The following is a 19934-nucleotide window of genomic DNA, read 5'->3' on the forward strand; positions in this document are numbered from 1 at the left end:
TTCTTGTACATAGGGGGCAGTATTATAGTAGTTATATTCTTGTACATAGGGGACAGTGTTATTGTAGTTATATTCTTGTACATAGGGGGCAGTATTATAGTAGTTATAATTTTGTACATAGGGGCAGTATTATTGTAGCTATATTCTTGTACATAGGGGCAGTATATTTTTGTAAGGTTTTAGGTTCTAGAATTAGCTTTGGATAGATAATATATTCAGGATGGAAATTGTTGAAGATAAAACATGTTCTGGATTTGGGAGCTTTGTACTTATCAAAACTGCTGTTTCAATCTTACTTGTTAGTCTTATACTCTTAGTCCCCTTTAACACAACTGAATATGGTGGCTGTACAATTGCTGTACGAATGGCAGGTAGCATACAGCTGCCAAAGGAGCATGCTTTATCTTTTGTCTTAAGAATGGCCTAACAGCAAGGGGAAGGGGGGGCTGCACTTACCCAGCCAAAAGTATACCTTGGTCCATGCCCGGAGGTGTAAGGAGCCTTAGGGTACAAGTCTGACTCTCTGATATCACTATTCCAAGGATATAAAACAAAGTTTATTACACATATGCTAGATGCTGGAACTACCAACTCTTTTTCAGAGCAAAATCACCAAAAATAGCTATTCTTAGGAAGACACAAATTGCTAGGATTTGGTAAACTTCAGATAGAGGGAGGGTGGAGTAGGGTGGAATATTTCCTGACTAGGTGCGGGGCAGAGGTGTAACTTAAGACTTTTAGGCCCCAGTGAAAATTTTTGCTTCCCAAAGCAGCTTCTGTCACCGCCTGCGCTGTAATATTTAGCAGCTTATATGACCCATTGATGCGGCTCCAGCTTCCAGGTCACAGGACTATCGGGCCCCTCTACTCCACAACATGAGGAAATTGGTCAGTCTGTTAGTGTGTCCAGTATAAGGCACACACATTGTGTCACTGTGCCCATAAACCACTGCACACAGATGGCAGACCTGTAGCACAGGCACCATTGCTTTAACCACAGCTAAAAATATGATCACCCTGGACACCACTTCCAGATAAGTAATATTTGTGGTTGTCAGCAGTGCAGTAAAAAAATCTGTCCAATCTAAAGTGTGAAGCAATGCTATATGCAGTGTTAGGATCAGAAAAGGGTTGGAGGTGGACTCTCCCATTACACCGACCTTATACTTTCTTCCGAAAGTTCATAAGGACGCCAAAGTACCTCCTGGCCACCCGATAGTATCAGGTTGTGGCGGCCTATGTGAACCCATCTTCCGGTTCATCCATTTCTATTTACGGCCATGCGTAGAGGAACTGCCTTCCTATATCCGCGACTCCACTGACGTACTGAAACGCTTGGAGGGTGTTGTAATGGAATCGGACATGTTTTTAGTGTCCTGTGATGTGGAGGCACTATAGACCTGCATTATTCATGATCTGGACATTGAGTCGGAAAAGTTCTTTTTGGGTACTCATGATCTGGATGAGGATTTAGTAAAATTTCTCCTCACACTGATGAGGTTTATTCTGGATCATAACTTCTTCCTATTCAAGGAGAGATTCTATATACAGACGAGGGGGATGGTCATGGCGGCCGTATGCGAATCTCTTCCTTGGTTTCTGGGAAAGAAATGAGGTCCAGGAAGCCATGGACAGGACGTCCGGACAAGTCATCTCCTGGATGCGTTTTATAGACGATATTCTGTTCATATGGCAAGGATCTTGCCGTAGATCTTGACCAATTTCTGGATGACCTGAATTCCAATAACTTGAATATCAGGTTAACCAACAACATTAGCCAAGAACACTTGGAATTCTTGGACATTCAGATTGATGCTGGACATAATGGCCAATTGAGTACATCCATTTTTCGAAAGGAAACCTCAGTGAATGCTTTATTGCATGCCAGGTCCTTTCATCCGGCTCACACAATACGTTCCATCCCCACAGGTCAGTTCCTGAGAGCAAGACGCATTTGTGATACCCAATCAAATTTTGAAGATGAATCAACGATCCTTAAATCCCGTTTCAAGCAAAGGGGCTACCGTGATTCGGATATACAGAAAGGATATTTACGGGCCAAGTCATCTGATCGTAGATCTTTACTCACCCAAAAACCAAGACGTGGAAAAGAGAATAAGGTAAGAATTATAACACCTTATAATTCCCAATGGAAGGAAATGAGCATGATCTTCGAAAGGTTTTGGCCCATTCTTCAGTAGACCCCGAGATCAGAAAACATATTACCAACACACCTCAGGTGGTTTCGAAACGGGCAGAAACCATTGGTAACATGCTGGTGAGGAGCCATTATGCACCCCCCAAGCCCAAAAATTACATCTTTGGTTCAAAGGGCCCTGATTGGGGTTCCTTTCCCTGTGGACATTGCAAAGTATGCCCTCAGAATGTGAAAACCAAGACATTCCAGGATTCTGAGGGCCGCTGTGATTTTAGTATTGTGCACTTTATAAATTGCAGCTCCACTGGTGTAATTTACATCGCTTGTTGCCCCTGCGGATTGAAGTATGTGGGCATGACTACACAAGAACTAAGGGTTCGCATTCAGGAACATATGAAGGATATAAGAGCGGCAGCGGTTAAAACCGATCCCCAGACACTTTTTGGAAAACCACGACTGCAGGTGGCGTGACCTGCGGGTGTATGGTATTGATAAAATCATTGTTGGAGGACGTGGAGGCAATATCTTCAAGAAACTGGAGAGGATCGAATTAAAATGGATCGTTAAGCTAGCAACAACATCTCCCCAAGGATTAAATGAGAAACTCTCTTTTTCCCCATTCATCTAATTATAGCTCCTGGCCGATTATTTTAAACAAAGGTTAATAATATTTGTTTTTATATTCTGTTCTTGCGGCTTGCGGCTTGGTTTTATCCTGGGGCCATGCTTTGGTGGATGTGTAGTTTTCATTTAGGGCGGTCCATCTGTAGGGGTGGACATAGTTTCCACATATTTGCGATTGGAAGTGGGATTAATTGGAAAAATATTTAATATTGATTGGAATACATTTGGTTTATATGGTTTGAGCGTATTCTCACGTGCATCGCTTTCCTCTCTTGGGGTGTCATCCTCTTTTACATTTCAGATGTTCTTGTTAATATAACATGCACATCATATTATTCATATGCCCTTATGGCATCTGGGCAGCCCTATTTCCTATACAGGTTTACATTTCACATTTTGTGACACGTTTTGGAATTTGTAAAATGTGGTGTTTGCACTTATTTCACTTTCTGTACTGTGTTAGGTCTTAGACTTGCACAATGTGCAGGTCACTAATTTTGGCCATTAGGTCACCATTACAGATGAGCGAGCACTAAAATGCTCGGGTACTCGTTATTCGAGACGAACTTTTCCCGATGCTCGAGTGCTCGTTTCGAGTAACGAGCCCCATTGAAGTCAATGGGAGACTCGAGCATTTTTCAAGGGGACCAAGGCTCTGCACAGGGAAGCTTGGCCAAACACCTGGGAACCTCAGAAAAGGATGGAAACACCACGGAAATGGACAGGAAACAGCAGGGGCAGCATGCATGGATGCCTCTGAGGCTGCTTAATCGCACCATTATGCCAAAATTATGGGCAACAGCATGGCCATGACAGAGTGACAGAATGAAGCTAGATAGCATCTAAAACATCCAATAATTGACCCTGACACTATAGGGGACGGCATGCAGAGGCAGCGGCAGCAGCGGCAGCCTAGAGAGTGGCATGGCGACATACCCTAAATGGACTCAGGCTTCCAACCAATGGGTGGCAGAGAGGAACCAAAGGAGGTGAGCAAGAAGCGCTCAAATAATATCGGTACATGATAAAAGTTTGCCAGTATATTTTGTGGATTACACAGCAGGGTGGCGACAAAGTTAACAAGTTTGATGTGGAAGCCATGAAAACAACCCAAAATTCTGCCTGACACAGCTCGTTTGATAAGGGGACCATGTATGGAGGCAGTGAACTAGTAGTAGATTAAAGGTGCTGCAGTTAAAACTATGTTAGTTGGATCTTGGCATGGAGCTGGCGCTCCGCTGCCAGGCGAGCTTTCGCCAATCCAAGCCCCTGTCTCTAGGCTACTCCCCAAACAGCACTTCTAAGAACCTTTTGTATAAGATCAAGTGTAGTAGCGTTCTTATAAGTTTAGGATATGGCGGGTGAGGGGAATGTAAACAGATGCGCAAGAAGCGCTGAAATAATATCCGTAAATGGTAAAAGTTTGCCAGTGTATTTTGTGGATAACACAGCAGGGTGGCGACAAAGTTAACAACTTTGATGTGGAATCCATGAAAACAACCCAAATTTCGGCCTGACACACCTCGTTTGATAAAGGGACGATGTATGGAGGCAGCTATATGGACGACTTTTGGAGGTAGCAATGGAGACAACGTGTGGAGGCTGCTATGGAGACAATTCAATTTGGATAGTGCCTGTATGTGGCAGTCCAAAAAAGTTTTCAAACCAGAGGAGCAGGTAGGTGGCCCTCCATAAAAATGGAATAGATTGAGTGCCTGTATGTGGCAGTCCAAAAAAGTTTTCAAACCAGAGGAGGAGGTAGGTGGCCCTCCATAAAAATGGAATAGATTGAGTGCCTGTATGTGGCAGTCCAAAAAAGTTTTCAAACCAGAGGAGCAGGTAGGTGGCCCTCCATAAAAATGGAATAGATTGAGTGCCTGTATGTGGCAGTCCAAAAAAGTTTTCAAACCAGAGGAGGAGGTAGGTGGCCCTCCATAAAAATGGAATAGATTGAGTGCCTGTATGTGGCAGTCCAAAAAAGTTTTCAAACCAGAGGAGCAGGTAGGTGGCCCTCCATAAAAATGGAATAGATTGAGTGCCTGTATGTGGCAGTCCAAAAAAGTTTTCAAACCAGAGGAGGAGGTAGGTGGCCCTCCATAAAAATGGAATAGATTGAGTGCCTGTATGTGGCAGTCCAAAAAAGTTTTCAAACCAGAGGAGCAGGTAGGTGGCCCTCCAGAAAAATGGAATAGATTGAGTGCCTGTATGTGGCACTCCCAAAAATTGTTTAAAACAGAGGACCGGGTCGGTGGCCCTCCATAAAAATTAAATGCATAAAGTACTATAGCTAGAGCCAGTGGGCCCTGTCAAAAAATAGCCAGTTTCCTCTGCTTTACTGTACAAAGAGGAGGAGAAGGAGGAAAATGAGGAGGAGGAGGAGTGGATAAATTATTCAGGTTGAGCTTCCTTCACCTGGTGGAGATTGGAAATTAGGAGAAATCCAGGCTTTATTCATCTTGATAAGCGTCAGCCTGTCAGCGCTGTCAGTCGACAGGCGTGTACGCTTATCGGTGATGATGCCACCAGCTGCACTGAAAACCCGCTCGGACAAGACGCTAGCGGCAGGGCAGGCAAGAACCTCCAAGGCGTACAGCACCAGTTCGTGCCACATGTCCAGCTTTGAAACCCAGTAGTTGTAGGGAGCTATGTGATCATTTAGGACGATGGTATGGTCAGCTACGTACTCCCTCACCATCTTTCTGTAAAGATCAGCCCTACTCTGCCGAGACTGGGGACAGGTGACAGTGTCTTGCTGGGGTGACATAAAGCTGGCAAAAGCCTTGTAAAGCGTACCCTTGCCAGTGCTGGACAAGCTGCCTGCTCGCCTACTCTCCCTCGCTACTTGTCCCGCAGAACTACGCACTCTGCCGCTAGCGCTGTCAGAAGGGAAATACTGTTTCAGCTTGTGCACCAGGGCCTGCTGGTATTCATGCATTCTCACACTCCTTTCCTCTCCAGGGATGAGAGTGGAAAGATTTTGCTTGTACCGTGGGTCCAGGAGAGTGAACACCCAGTAATCGGTGCTGGAATAAATTCTTTGAACGCGAGGGTCACGGGATAGGCAGCCTAGCATGAAATCTGCCATATGCGCCAGAGTACCAACGCGTAAGAATTCACTCCCCTCACTGGCCTGACTGTCCATTTCCTCCTCCTCCAACTCCTCCAACTCCTCTTCTTCTGCCCATACACGCTTAACAGTGAAGGACTCAACAATGGTCCCCTCTTGTGTCTCGCCAACATTCTCCTCCTCTTCCTCCTCATCCTCCTCCACCTCCTCCGATATGCGCTGAGAAACAGACCTAAGGGTGCTTTGGCTATCAACAAGGGAATCTTCTTCCCCCGTCTCTTGTGACGAGCGCAAAGCTTCCGACTTCATGCTGACCAGAGAGTTTTTCAACAGGCCAAGCAGCGGGATGGTGAGGCTGATGATGGCGGCATCGCCACTGACCATCTGTGTTGACTCCTCAAAGTTACTCAGCACCTGACAGATATCAGACATCCACGTCCACTCCTCATTGTAGACTTGAGGAAGCTGACTGACCTGACTACCAGTTCTGGTGGAAGTTGACATCTGGCAGTCTACAATCGCTCGGCGCTGCTGGTAAACTCTGGATAACATGGTCAGTGTTGAATTCCACCTCGTGGGCACGTCGCACAACAGTTGGTGAGCGGGCAGTTGGAGGCGGCGCTGCGCTGCCCTGAGAGTGGCAGCATCTGTGCTGGACTTCCTGAAATGCGCACAGATGCGGCGCACCTTCGTGAGCAAATCAGACAGATTGGGGTATGTCTTGAGGAAACGCTGAACTATCAGATTTAACACATGGGCCAGGCATGGCACATGTGTCAGTCTGCCGAGTTGCAGAGCTGCCACCAGGTTACGGCCGTTGTCACACACAACCATGCCTGGCTTCAGGTTCAGCGGTGCCAGCCACAGATCAGTCTGCGCCGTGATGCCCTGTAATAGTTCTTGGGCGGTGTGCCTTTTATCGCCTAGGCTCAGCAGTTTCAGCACCGCCTGCTGTCGCTTAGCGACGGCACTGCTGCTGTGCCTAGAGCTACCGACTGATGGCGCCATGCCCACGGATGGTCGTTCGGAGGAGGAGGTGGAGGAGGGGTGGGAGGAGGAGGAGGCATAGTAGGCCTGAAACACCTGGACCGAGGTAGGCCCCGCAATCCTCGGCGTCGGCAGTATATGACCAGCCGCAGGGTCAGACTCGGTCCCAGCCTCCACCAAGTTAACCCAATGTGCCGTCAGCGATATATAGTGGCCCTGCCCGGCAGCACTCGTCCACGTGTCCGTGGTCAGGTGGACCTTGTCAGAAACGGCGTTGGTCAGGGCACGGATTATGTTGTCTGACACGTGCTGGTGCAGGGCTGGGACGGCACATCGGGAAAAGTAGTGGCGGCTGGGGACCGAATACCGAGGGGCGGCCGCCGCCATGAGGCTGCGAAAGGCCTCGGTCTCTACTAGCCTATAGGGCAGCATCTCCAGGCTTAGCAATCTGGAGATGTGCACATTAAGGGCTTGGGCGTGCGGGTGGGTTGCACTATATTTGCGTTTCCGCTCCAGCGTCTGGGGTATGGAGAGCTGAACGCTGGTGGATGCTGTGGAGGATCGTGGAGGCGACGATGGGGTTTTTGTGGCAGGGTCCTGGGCAGGGGGCTGACTATCAGCTGACACAGGGGAAGGAGCAGTGGTGTGCACGGCCGGAGGTGAACACGCTTGTTGCCACTGAGTGGGGTGTTTAGCACTCATATGCCTGCGCATACTGGTGGTAGTTAAGCTAGTAGTGGTGGAACCCCTGCTGATCCTGGTTTGGCAAATGTGGCACACCACAGTCCGTCGGTCATCCGGTGTTTCCTTAAAGAACCTCCAGACTTCTGAAAATCTAGCCCTCGCCGCAGGAGCCCTCGCCACGGGAGCTTCACTAGTTGACACATTTGGCGCTGATGCACCAGCTCTGGCCCTGCCTCTCCGTCTGGCCCCACCACTGCCTCTTCCAACCTGTTCTGGTCGAGGACTCTCCTCCGTCTCAGAAGCACTGTGTTCACCCGGCCTCTCAACCCAGCTTGGGTCTGTCACCTCATCATCCTCCGATCCCTCAGTCTGCTCCCCCCTCGGACTTCCTGCCCTGACAACAACTTCCCCACTGTCTGACAACCGTGTCTCCTCATCGTCGGACACCTCTTTACACACTTCTTCCAGTACGTCAACAAGGTCATCATCACCCACAGACTGCGACTGGTGGAAAACCTGGGCATCGGAAAATTGCTCATCAGCAACCGGACAAGTGGTTTGTGACTGTGGGAAGGGTCCAGAAAACAGTTCCTCAGAGTATGCCGGTTCAAATGGCAAATTTTGCTGGGAGGGGGCAGACTGGGGGGGAGGAGGCTGAGGTGCAGGAGCTGGAGGAGTGCCGATTTCGGTGACATGGGTGGACTGCGTGGAAGACTGACTGGTGGACAAATTGCTCGAAGCATTGTCGGCAATCCACGACATCACCTGTTCGCACTGTTCTGGCCTCAACAGTGCTCTACCACGAGTCCCAGTAACTTCAGACATGAACCTAGGGAGTGTAGCTCTGCGGCGTTCCCCTGCTCCCTCATAAGCAGGTGGTGTCTCACCCCGCCCAGGACCACGGCCTCTGACCCCTGCAGTAGTTGGACGCCCACGTCCCCGCCCTCGTCCTCTACCCCTAGCCCTCGGGTTAAACATTTTGAAAATGAGAGTTATAACTTTAATTTTTTTTTTAACTTTTTTTTGTGTTTTTTTTTTTGTGTGTGTTTTTTAGTTTTTAAAACCAAACGATGCTATCCTATTGCTATGGCTATTTTCTAGCCAAGTATGAAAGCACACTACTATGCCAGATGAGATGACGCTGAGTTATGAAAAAAATAAACGTAAAATACAAAAGGAAATGGCAGACTGTGCCTAATTGAAATACAACCCCGGGCCCTAATAAATTTTCCCACTTCGGTCTTTGCGATGGATATGTGCGTCACTAAGCGCAAAACACAGTGGTCACAAGTCTCACTACAAATTACTCACAATTTGCTAGTAGATGCACTGCAGCAACTACAGCCACCAGCAGATCAACCAGAAATCAAATATATATAACGCTACTGTAGGCGTAAGTAAGACGTTTGGATTCTCCTATGGCTATTTTCTAGCCAAGTATTAAAGCACACTGCTATGCCAGATGAGATGACGCTGAGTTATGAAAAAAATAAACGTAAAATAAAAAAGGAAATGGCAGACTGTGCCTAATTGAAATACAACCCCGGGCCCTAATAAATTTTCCCACTTCGGTCTTTGCGATGGATATGTGCGTCACTAAGCGCAAAACACAGTGGTCGCAAGTCTCACTACAAATTGCTCACAATTTCCTAGTAGATGCACTGCAGCAACTACAGCCACCAGCAGATCAACCAGAAATCAAATATATATAACGCAACTGTAGGCATAAGTAAGACATTTGGATTCTCCTATGGCTATTTTCTAGCCAAGTATGAAAGCACACTACTATGCAAGATGAGATGACGCTGAGTTATGAAAAAAATAAACGTAAAATACAAAAGGAAATGGCAGACTGTGCCTAATTGAAATCAAACCCCCTAATAAATTGTCCCACTTTGGTGTTTGAGGTGGATATGTGTGTCACTAAAAGCTAAACACAACGGTAGCAAGTCCCCCTGCTAATTCCTCACAATATGGTACTAGCTGCACTACTAGTGCCAGCAAGCCCAGCCACAAGCAAATAAAAAAAAAAAGTATAACGTTATTGTAGCCCTAAGAAGGGCTGTTGGGTTCTTGTAGAATCACTCCTGCCTAACAGTAAGCTAATAGAACACCCTAACGCTTTCCCTGACCAGCAGCAGCTCTCTCCCTAGCGGCATCCAGACAGAGAATGATCCGAGCAGCGCGGGCAGCGGCTAGTCTATCCCAGGGTCACCTGATCTGGCCAGCCAACCACTGCTATCTACGTGTAAGGGTACCACGTCATGCTGGGTGGAGTGCAGAGTCTCCTGGCTTGTGATTGGCTCTGTTTCTGGCCGCCAAAAAGCAAAACGGCAGGAGCTGCCATTTTCTCGAGCGGGCGAAATACTCGTCCGAGCAACGAGCAGTTACGAGTACGCTAATGCTCGATCGAGCATCAAGCTCGGACGAGTATGTTCGCTCATCTCTAGTCACCATCAATCTTGTATCAGCACTTAAGCACTTTTTTTTCCATTTTTTTCCCGAAGGTCTTCCATTCGGGCTATCTGTCTTAATAATATTATAAAACCTCATATCCCCCTTATGCACTATTGCACTTCAAACATACGTATGCCCATTTATAGTGCACAGCCTTTGGTACTTTCTGCACTTTTTGCACTCAGCACTTTTATCCCCTTTGGGAGCTGCATCTTACGAGACCATTTTTTAGTCTCCACATTTAGACCTCTTATCCCTTAATGCACTTTATAAGCATTTACACAAGTGCACTTTATATTTCAAACCATTTTGCACTTTAGGCACTGTAGCACTTCCTTATACCTTTCTATTTAATATATTTCTTCACATCTTTAATGTATAATTATGTATAGTTTAACCTTTTGCATCCTGATTTTTAGGCTACGCTGTTTCAGGCCAAGGGATAACCAACCTATCTCTACTTTTTATTCAGTTCATGATTTGTGTCCTGCTTCTGATACTTACCTGTACTCACCTGTACACTTGTCCATTAATCTTCGGACTTGCCCACACTCTGCCCATACCCAAGATGGCGAGGTGGTGCGCATCGCTCCGGCGCATGCGCCTAGTTCAGAGGCGGCACCGGACTTCCGGTTCACGGTGACGCGCACATGTGCGCGTGTAGCGTCTTCCGGAACCCGGTCCCTCCTCCGTCTGGGTGTGTGCTGACCACGGCGATGCGCCAACATATACACCTGCCGTTCATATTCTAATCAGGTATGTCACAACCCCATTGGTCCCATGTTAACATCTGACCCTCAATGTTGGGTTTATATGCCGGGCAGCTGCCGCTCCACAGCACACCCCCTGGAGGAAGCGACGGCGAAACGTGCGTCGGGGTGCTGTGGCGGTAGTCATTACCTACAGGCTGGCAATTTTGGTACTATGCAACACCCGGGTGGGTAATGTGCTGGATTACAACCAAAATTGAGTATACCGTATCTTTATCTATTTATGTGCATTTGGTAATGCTCGTTATGTATTTGGATATTGCTGACTATCGCCGCGCTCTTGTTCCTGTGGATTTTATTCTATGTTTTTAATGTTTTTTGGATGGCCATTTTGATTAATAAAGTGTGCATTATATATTAATATCTGAAGTGGTTATGTGTATTACTGGTTAGAGTATACTGTGGTCCTATATATCTTTATTGGTATTATATAGTCAATTATAGTCCTTGTTATAAGTCACTAAGTAACGCAGGATTCTTAACAAGGGGTCATCCTGTGCTGTGTTGGAGGATCGTTATTGCAGCTACTTAGACACCATGCTATGAGATATTACAGGTCTAAATGAGTCTTTCCTCCTTGGGCCTCTTGCCCACGGGCGAGTGCTGTGCTGAAAAACACTCTGAAGTGTTGACACTTGACCTGTAAGTATAAATGGTTTAAATTACCACAGCCCAAGTCGTAGTTTTCCTTTAAGGCCATATGTGTATCTGGAAATTTCTGCAGGAAACCTTCGGATGGTGTTACCTCTAGAAATATTCTATGTCCACTTTACAGTTGAGCTGTAATGATCCAGAGTACTATTAATACTGCTACAAATCATTGTGGTTAACCCCTGTGGTGTAAGCGAATAAGGCCTGATCACCCCTCGTTTCCGATTTATAAAAGCAAGGGAACCCAGTGTTTTAAGGTATCAATGCCCTATACGTACAAAGTGGGATTCTACCACCCCCTCATGGCTGCTGTCGGTATTACACAGTATTTTACTGCTTAGACGTTTAATTGTACTATTACTGCTTGACTAGTTAAGGAAGGTGCCCTGGGACTGGAGGTTGGGGTAGTTTCCGGGTAATTAACTTTATATTGGGCTGTTGGCACTTTAATGTTATGGGGGGCGGGCTTGTTTTGGGGCTGGCCGACTTGCTAGCTGGGAGTCCAGCTGGCATACAGCGGCCGAGCACGAGGAGACCAATAAAAAATCAAGTGCCTTAAGCCTTTGGCATTGTTTGTGTGGAGATAATAAAGCTGTGACCTTTTTACACCCAGCAAGAGTTGTGATCTGTTTTATTCATAAGTTGGTTTATAAGGGGGTTTATCTCGGCATTAAGGTGCCCATGTGTTTTGCTTAAAGGTAGTTCATGCCTTCAGTCCATATCATCTGGTTGAAGGAGGGCTTTACTATTGACTGTCCAACCAGAACTCCAGATTTTCTTGGTGAGCTGGATCATTAGGCTCCTGAACATCTAGGTCCCCTTAGATGTAATTTGCTAGTGGTTCATGTGAATTTGGGAGATAAGTCCTGCAAAGGAAAATTTGTTAAATAATTATTAGAAGTCGCTGCTGCTCATGGATTGGCATGGGAGTTGCAAGGCTTTTTTTGTAACCACTTATTTTGGTTTGGCCCATCTTGAATATTTGCTACTGAGGTAGTCTGTTTAACTGCCCCTTAAAAAGATGTGTACAACTGGGTAGGACTATCCTACTTAACTACATGAGGGGTCCATAATGGAGCAAGGTTCTGTCTGTAACCCAAGATTGTTCTAAAGATATGCTCCTTAACATTCAGCTATGCCTCTTATCTCTTTCCTACAGTAAAACAATAGACACTTTTACTATCCTATGTAATGGCCCGCTGGACTGGTCATTACTAAAAGTAAGCTTCTTTTAGCCTCCTGATCGTGGGAGAGGGTCTGGCCGGCCTTTTTATGCTGATCTAATTCTAAAGGGGATCCTTTTACTATGTTGCAGTCGCCTCCTCTTCTTACATCTCCTCGCTGACCCTGACGGGAGTGGATGAGGCCTGTTTACCTGGACCAAGCCACTAGGCCGCTCTACAAACCAGTCACTCCTGGAATCCTGCTGCCCCCATCTGGCATGTGAAGCTCTCTTGTCCAATACAGGGGTCTTTTTTGGGGGATGAAATGTAGTTTGTAATACTGTAGTACATGTTTGGGTTTTATAATGATGTACTTTTATCAACACTTTATATGCAGTATATTTTATGTAGTGCAGGTATATAGGGTGCAGTCACATGTTAGTGCCACAATCAAAGCGCCCCGGGCCGTGCTACGGTAGATCACATATGCGTTTCTATGCAATCGCATGTGATCGATAACCAGCACCTGGTGTCTTGGGAGCCCGGAGCCTGCTACAGGAGGGGAGAGAGCGGGCATGATGGGCTGGACTGGGAGGGGTTTGGAATGAGTTGGGTGGAAATGATTGGTGGGTGGAGAATAACAAGATAGGTGATAGGGGGCTTTGAAGTGTTGGGGGAGGAGCTTATAGTTTATTAATGGCTGTTAGGAAGCCGCATTCTGGCCAAAAATAATAGCTCAGCTATCAGCTATTATACTGTTATTTTTATATTGTCATGTTTCAATAAATTTTTTTCTGTATCTTACAGATTGTATTTCAAGATTTAATAATTTTAAATTATTCACCTTTTCATCGATAATGTCTTTGTGTCTTACATAGTTAGGTGAATGGTCAGGGTATTGGTATTCTGTCTTTTCTCAGGCCCGAACTCATTGATTGCCTGGTCATGGATTTAGACAATACAAGACACTGGGTGCTGGTTGAGGATTGTATATGTCTGCATTTAAAATAATATTCGATAGGCCATGCCGCACCCCCCACGCGCTTTGATTCTTTTTCTAAGCAGAATTAAAGCGATAACGTGTGACAGCACCCTTATACTGACAGGCATCCCATTAGGGGTGTCAATGGGTGACAAAAGGGACTCACTCCCTCTGCACCCACTTAGACAGCACAGAAGTGCCCTGAACCACTGCAAAAGCCTGATATGGCCGTCTTTAACAGCTTAGATAAAAATCTATCTATAAGCGTAAAAGGGTTTACAGGTCTATGTAATACCCCTCTTACAGGAATGGTCACTCTCTTACCTGATGGTTGTTCAGTTCCATACAATGTTTCGCTCCCTATTGTCAGAGAACCACATGATAATGACCATACACAGAACCTTCTAGAAATCATTTCGATCCTGCAGTCACAACTAGAGCTGTGCAACGCCCCTGCCAATGTGGAGTGTTGAGAATGAGGTACTTTATTTGTATCTCCCCAGCAGGTGAGCCTGCGCAACCCGTCTCAGGGAGACTGCAGTCAGTATTAGGCCTCAGTAGTGTTAGACCCTGCCTGTATAGCAAGAGTTAAGGTATGTAATGATTATTATCCAATTGTATTTCAACCTGTGAACTGGAGTGTGATTGGAGAGTGAGCCACCACCTGAACAGGGTCTAATAAAACCCCTGGACAGGAAGGGGCAAGCCCTCTTTCCAGCCAGTTCTCTTACCAGAGAGTGCTCTTAGGTTCCAGATCCTGAGACAGGAGCACATCTCTTTGGCCCAGCTCTCAATATAGAGCACAGACTGTCAGTGACCAGAGAGATAGTGTGACACACCTCCAGTGCCACACACAGAAGACCCAGGACAAAGTTGCAGCTTCCATACCTGGACACAGCTACCTCCCAGCCTACAACTACTACCAGGCTGGTGAATCTACTCCTGGGGATCCCTCTCCATGACCACTCCAGTAATCCAGCATCTGCAACAATCCAGCATCTATAACCAGATTGTTTGGCTTGTTGCCTGCATTTGTTTGAATAAAGAACCGTGAGTTGTTGCCGTCTGTTCCCTGAAAACAGCGGTATTTCCAACACGGGCTTCCCATCCATTACCCAGGGACATATCTTACAGACATTAAAGGGGTTGCCCCAGGGAGAACCAGTACATCAGCCTCTTTCTCTACATTTTTCTTGCACACACCACCTGCTGGAGATCTGCCAGGCTGTATGGTCCCCATACCAAGCACCTTGACATCAGCATGCCCAGGCCACAACCGCCAGCCACTCCGGTATTCTGGGCCCCGGCTGCCTCCAGGCCCCAAGAAAAGGCTAGGCCCCGGTGGGGGATGTTGCAGCTGTAACCACAAATATAGAAGCAAATTATTACTTTTATTTAGAAAAAAAAATTGCACAAATCTATATTGTGGATTCATTTATTTAATATGCGGTGATCATTTCCAGTGATATAAGAAAATACATAGTAGCGTGTGACCCACTAACATCAGAGAGATAAAAGTTTGCACAGGAAAGTGTGATGGAGCACTCAAAGCAGACTTGTCTATTTAAGTAACACGGTAATTTTTTTTAACATGAAACTGCAGAAATAAATGGGATATATATGGAATCAATAATTTTTTTATTCTCGGCCCCAGATGGTGCGAGAAAAGACAGAACTTGTACTTACCTCTCTCCGGGGCTCCAGTCCAGTGCAGCTCCTCCTGTCACCGCTCTCTTCTGTAGGTATACAGAAAGCTTTAAGTGCACCCACTACATCCATATACAGGCCGCAGCCTCAGGGTATATACACACAGAGGGAAGAACTGCCCCGGACCAGAGAGGAGGAGAGAGATAATACAGGCCACATGTCCCTAATGATTAGATATTGATCATATAGGTGTTGCCAAAATCAAAGTCAATAGAATCAATACAATCCATACAATCCTTGTTGTACAGAGTGGGTTGTTAGGATCCATGTTGTCACAGCTCGCATGGTGGCTCGTTCCCCCGACAATTGAGCCTCAAAATATTATAGCTGTTACTTTTGGAAAAATAGTTGTCGAACTGGTCGAAGCAGAGGGAAGCCCTCTGGTCACACAGGCAGGTCAGTCTTGCGCACCCATTCAGATCAGTGTCATCTGTGTCGGAGACAATAGTGATTATTATACAAATATCTCATCACAGTGCTGCAGAGCTGACAATCTATTACACTGCTAATAACATTGAGCGGAGAGAGAGTCAGGATGGTGGTTCAATCACATAAGACCAGTGGCACACGTGGCGTTTTGAACCAGTTTTTCGGACGGTTTTTAAGCAGCCGTTAAAAATTGCATGTGTTAAAAGCCTCATGCGTTTTTGAAAAACGCATCTGTTTTTGACACGTTTTAATTAAGGTAATTGGTAAAACCGGTCAAAAACGGATGTATGCGTTTTTTTATGCATGCGTTTTTTAACGGACTGCTTAAAAATGGCCCAAAAACGGGTTCAAAACGCCACGTGTGCCGCAGGCCTAAGGGTGATGTCAGATGTGGTGCAAACGCAGACAAAGCTGCACTCACCAGGGCGGGCCGCAGCCCTATTGCATCGGCGTTTCTATGGAAACGCCTGCGATCGGGAATGAGCCGCCTGTGTTTTGCGTTAATTTAATGCAAAACACCGGCGGCTCGTTCCCGATCGCAGGCGTTTCCATAGTTCCCGGTGGGTGCGGCTTTGTCAGTGGCACGTGTGGCATCAGCCTAAGGCCCCTTCCACACTAGCGAGTGTGATGCGATGAACTCGCATCACACTCGCAACGCAAGCTGCCGGGAACGCACGGCCCGAACGCTGCACCGCGGGAGTGAACTGACATGCTGAGTTCACTCCCGCGGTGCAGCGTTCGGGCCGTGCGTTCCCGGCAGCTTGCGTTGCGAGTGTGATGCGAGTTCATCGCATCACACTCGCTAGTGTGGAAGGGGCCTTAGGCTGCGTTCACATTGCGTTTTGTAACACAATGCAGAGGCTGCTTTGAGGAGATTTACCTACTTGCATTGCATTAACAGTATGTTAACATAAACACAATGTTAATACACAGCAATTAGGTAAATCAACTCCAAACAGCTTCTGCATTGTATTTTAAAATGTAAATGCCACATGTGAACGCAGCATGAAAATGTAAGAGCTTCCTGGTTCTTGAATAAAATTCTAGACCTTCTGTGAAAACTGAGGCTGGTGGCATATGTGGCGTTTTGAACCCGCTTTTGGGCCGTTTTTAAGCAGTCTGTTAAAAAATGCATCCGTTTTTTGAAAACGCATCCGTTTTTGTCCGGACAAAAAAGGAAAAAACTGATGCGTTTTTTCAACGGACTGCTTATAAACGGGTTCAAAACGCCACGTGTGCCACCACCCTGACACGACCTAGGCAGCATAGTCAGGACTCTCTGATTTGCCTCCTGTATTGTTTACTACGGAGACTGACTGTAAGTTCTGTGCTACAGGTTGTATGTTGGGAGGTAGAGATCAGTATTACCGCATACAACGGTTCCCAAAGATATGGAGAATTTATAAGTCTGCGTAATAGGAAAGCATCCCCTCTGGCGCAATTCTTCGTAACAGCAGTCTTGTCTATGACAGCACCTGTAAGTAACGATAAATATCACTGACACAACCAAATAATGAATCCAGGTCTATCGTGTGTGATACTGTCTACGGAGCTGGAGCATCTAGGCGTAAATAATGCTGAGTCTAATCTGATGTGATAACGTGAACATGTAGGCCCACATTTATTAAAGCGTTTGCGCCAGTCTGACTTTGTAATAAAAAGAATGTGCCAAACGCTTGCGCATATATTAATAAAGTATTTGCACCAGTTTTGCGCCGCGCTTCAAACTTCTGCACATAAAGGGGATGTTCCGGTGCTCAAGCGCCACATTTATTACTGCTAAACGACAAAAGTGTGTTGCACGCTTTGTGGCTCATTTACTAAGGGTCCGTGGAGCGCATTTTCGTCGGGTTTCCCGTCGATTTCCGTATTGCGCCGGGTTTCCCGTCGATTTTGGCGCATCGGTGCCAGCTTGCACGCAACACACATCGTGGAGCGAGCCGTCGGACAACATGACGGATTTAACATTTAGAAATGTGTCGCAAGACACGCACTTACAAGTACCTGGAAGAAGCAGGTGAACTCCGGCGGACCTCAGCGCAGAAGCGAGGGATGCAGGAACTAGGACGCACGAGCTTCGTGAATCGCTGCACAGCCGAAACCTCGTCGAACAACGCACCACGGGATTGCGACACGACCGGGTAAGTAAATCTGCCCCTTTATGTTAAAGGTGCACCAACAAAAAAGTTGGTGCTCACTTCCCGAGCAGTGCAGGGGGCGCCGGATTAATGAAAGGCAAACTGCACATATTACAGTCAGCTGGAAGGTACAAGCAAGTTTTTGGTGGACTAATTTAACTTAAACATCTTTTGGTGTTGAACAAGCTGAGGTTTGGATGTGACTGCCTCAAGGGTGTCATAATGGTAAAGGCAGCCAGGGTTGGGCGCGGTGGTGAAGTGCAGGAGAGAGGATCTTCAGTAGGGTCATTGCTGCTTTTAAAGTCTTCTGGCCCTGCTACAATGGCAAACCAGAGCGTGCTGTTGCGAACCAGTTGCTGTATGTCATGCAGGTGCGGATTGGTGGATATTGGTGAATCCCACCCCTCACTCTTTACCTGACTCCTCTTCTGATAGTACTAAATAGTACGGCGTGGGAGAATAGAAATGCCTCATGAGCTAAGCCCTCTCCGTATTAGTTTGGTGTTTGCTGCATATTGCAGGAAACACCCACCGGTAACACCCGCAATCTTTAACAGCACAATAAATGCAAAAAAAAGTGGTCTGAGCATGCTATTCAGGGCAAGGCAAAAAGTCCTCCAAATTTAGTAAAAAGAAAAGATAGCATCACTACAAGGATATAAAATGATCAAGTGGATTATTCCATGTTAGCAGATACGTTTCGGCTCTAAGGTTGAGCCCTTCTCTTGGAACAAGGCTCAACTATAGAGCCGATACGTTAAGTCTATCTATAGCTATGAAGCGGACCCCATCAGAGATGAGACTCACCTGTCAATAGCGTCTAATGGCACTCCCTTCTTTCCTAACCCACAATGGCAGCCATAGAAGGCATAGGCGACAGCCGATCTCTTCGTCATTTGATTTATCATCTCGGTAAATTGTAGTGTTGTAGCTTGTGCTCCAACCACCATCACTAGACCTGGAAAGAGACATCGGGTCAGACCTACATGAGTCAGGAGGACACATATCACATAAGGAACCCAGGAAAGCTGGGAGACTACTATTGACAAGGCTGCATCAGTAGTGGTTGCCTCCCAAAAATAATTAGTAAACAAAAGACATTAATTTGAGGGCTTCTTTCTTAAAGGAGAAAATTTACTTAGAATTATAATACGCGGGCGGTTCAATAAGGCCCCGTGTTTGACAACAGAGGGTGTTCCTGAGGGAAGTTGGCGTTGTCATTGTGTGCTGCCATATAGCAAACGATGGCAAAACAAAATTGAGACTTATTGATTGGTTAGTTTGGATTTGGCAGCCATTTGAGTAAGACGTGTAAGATGGAAATAGTGCAGAATCGTAATTCGCTTTTTGTTTTTGGATGGGAAAAAATGCGAGGAGATAAAACCAAAGTTGGGTGCTGTTTATGGGGACACTTCGCCATCTATGACCACAGTTAGATATTGGTTCAACTAATTTAAACGTGGGCGAACATCCGTTTTTGATTAGGAGTGGCCAGGAGGCCCGGCAGACGTGGTTACGAGGAAATCATTCAAAAAGTCCACGACATGATACTCGCTGATCAATCAACGAAAGTGCACAAAGTAGCAGAGGCCGTAGGTGTGTCGACCGGAACGGCAATCAATATTTTACATGATAAGTTGGGGACGAAAAAAAATTGTCAGCCCGATGGGTGCCGCGATTACTCACGGTGGACAACAAGCGGATGCGGCTGTTAACTTTGGAGATGTTTGGAGCAATTTAAACGAGATCCGAAGGAGTTTTTGCGTCGAGTTGTCACCGTTGATAAAACCTGGATTCATCATTACACACCAGAAACTAAGCAACAATCAAAACAATGGATTTCTCCTGGTGAATCTGCTCCAAAGAAAGCGAAGATGGCGTCATCCTCATAGATTTTTAGAAAAAGGAAGAATGATCACTGGACAACACTACGGTGGACCGCTAAGACAAAAAATTGAAGGAGACACAGCAGCACCTGGCAAAAAAGTAGGTGCTGCTTCACCAAGATAACGCACCATCACATTCATCCGGAGATGTCGCCGCCAAACTGCATGAATTGCGTTATGAACTGCAATGGCCCCAAACCCCCCAAAAATGATTTACCATATTCTGACTCC

General features: G+C 46.3%; 1 protein-coding gene across 2 annotated transcripts in view; it reads right to left on the bottom strand.

Moving 5' to 3' along the window:
- Nucleotides 1-15008: 15008 nt before the first annotated feature.
- The window catches only part of LOC140065612 (group IID secretory phospholipase A2-like), a 33308-nt gene continuing 28382 nt past the window's right edge, over nt 15009-19934 (bottom strand). For both annotated transcript variants that reach the window (XM_072113196.1, XM_072113197.1), the window contains 3 exons: nt 18625-18775; nt 17048-17154; nt 15009-15680 (listed from right to left, as the gene is read on the bottom strand). In XM_072113196.1, coding sequence (XP_071969297.1) covers nt 15523-15680; nt 17048-17154; nt 18625-18775 — 416 coding nt within the window. In that variant the 3' untranslated portion in view covers nt 15009-15522. The remainder of the gene's footprint in view (nt 15681-17047; nt 17155-18624; nt 18776-19934) is intronic.

The sequence above is a fragment of the Engystomops pustulosus genome, chromosome 6 (assembly GCF_040894005.1).
Source record: "Engystomops pustulosus chromosome 6, aEngPut4.maternal, whole genome shotgun sequence".
NCBI classification, from domain to species: Eukaryota; Metazoa; Chordata; class Amphibia; order Anura; family Leptodactylidae; genus Engystomops; species Engystomops pustulosus.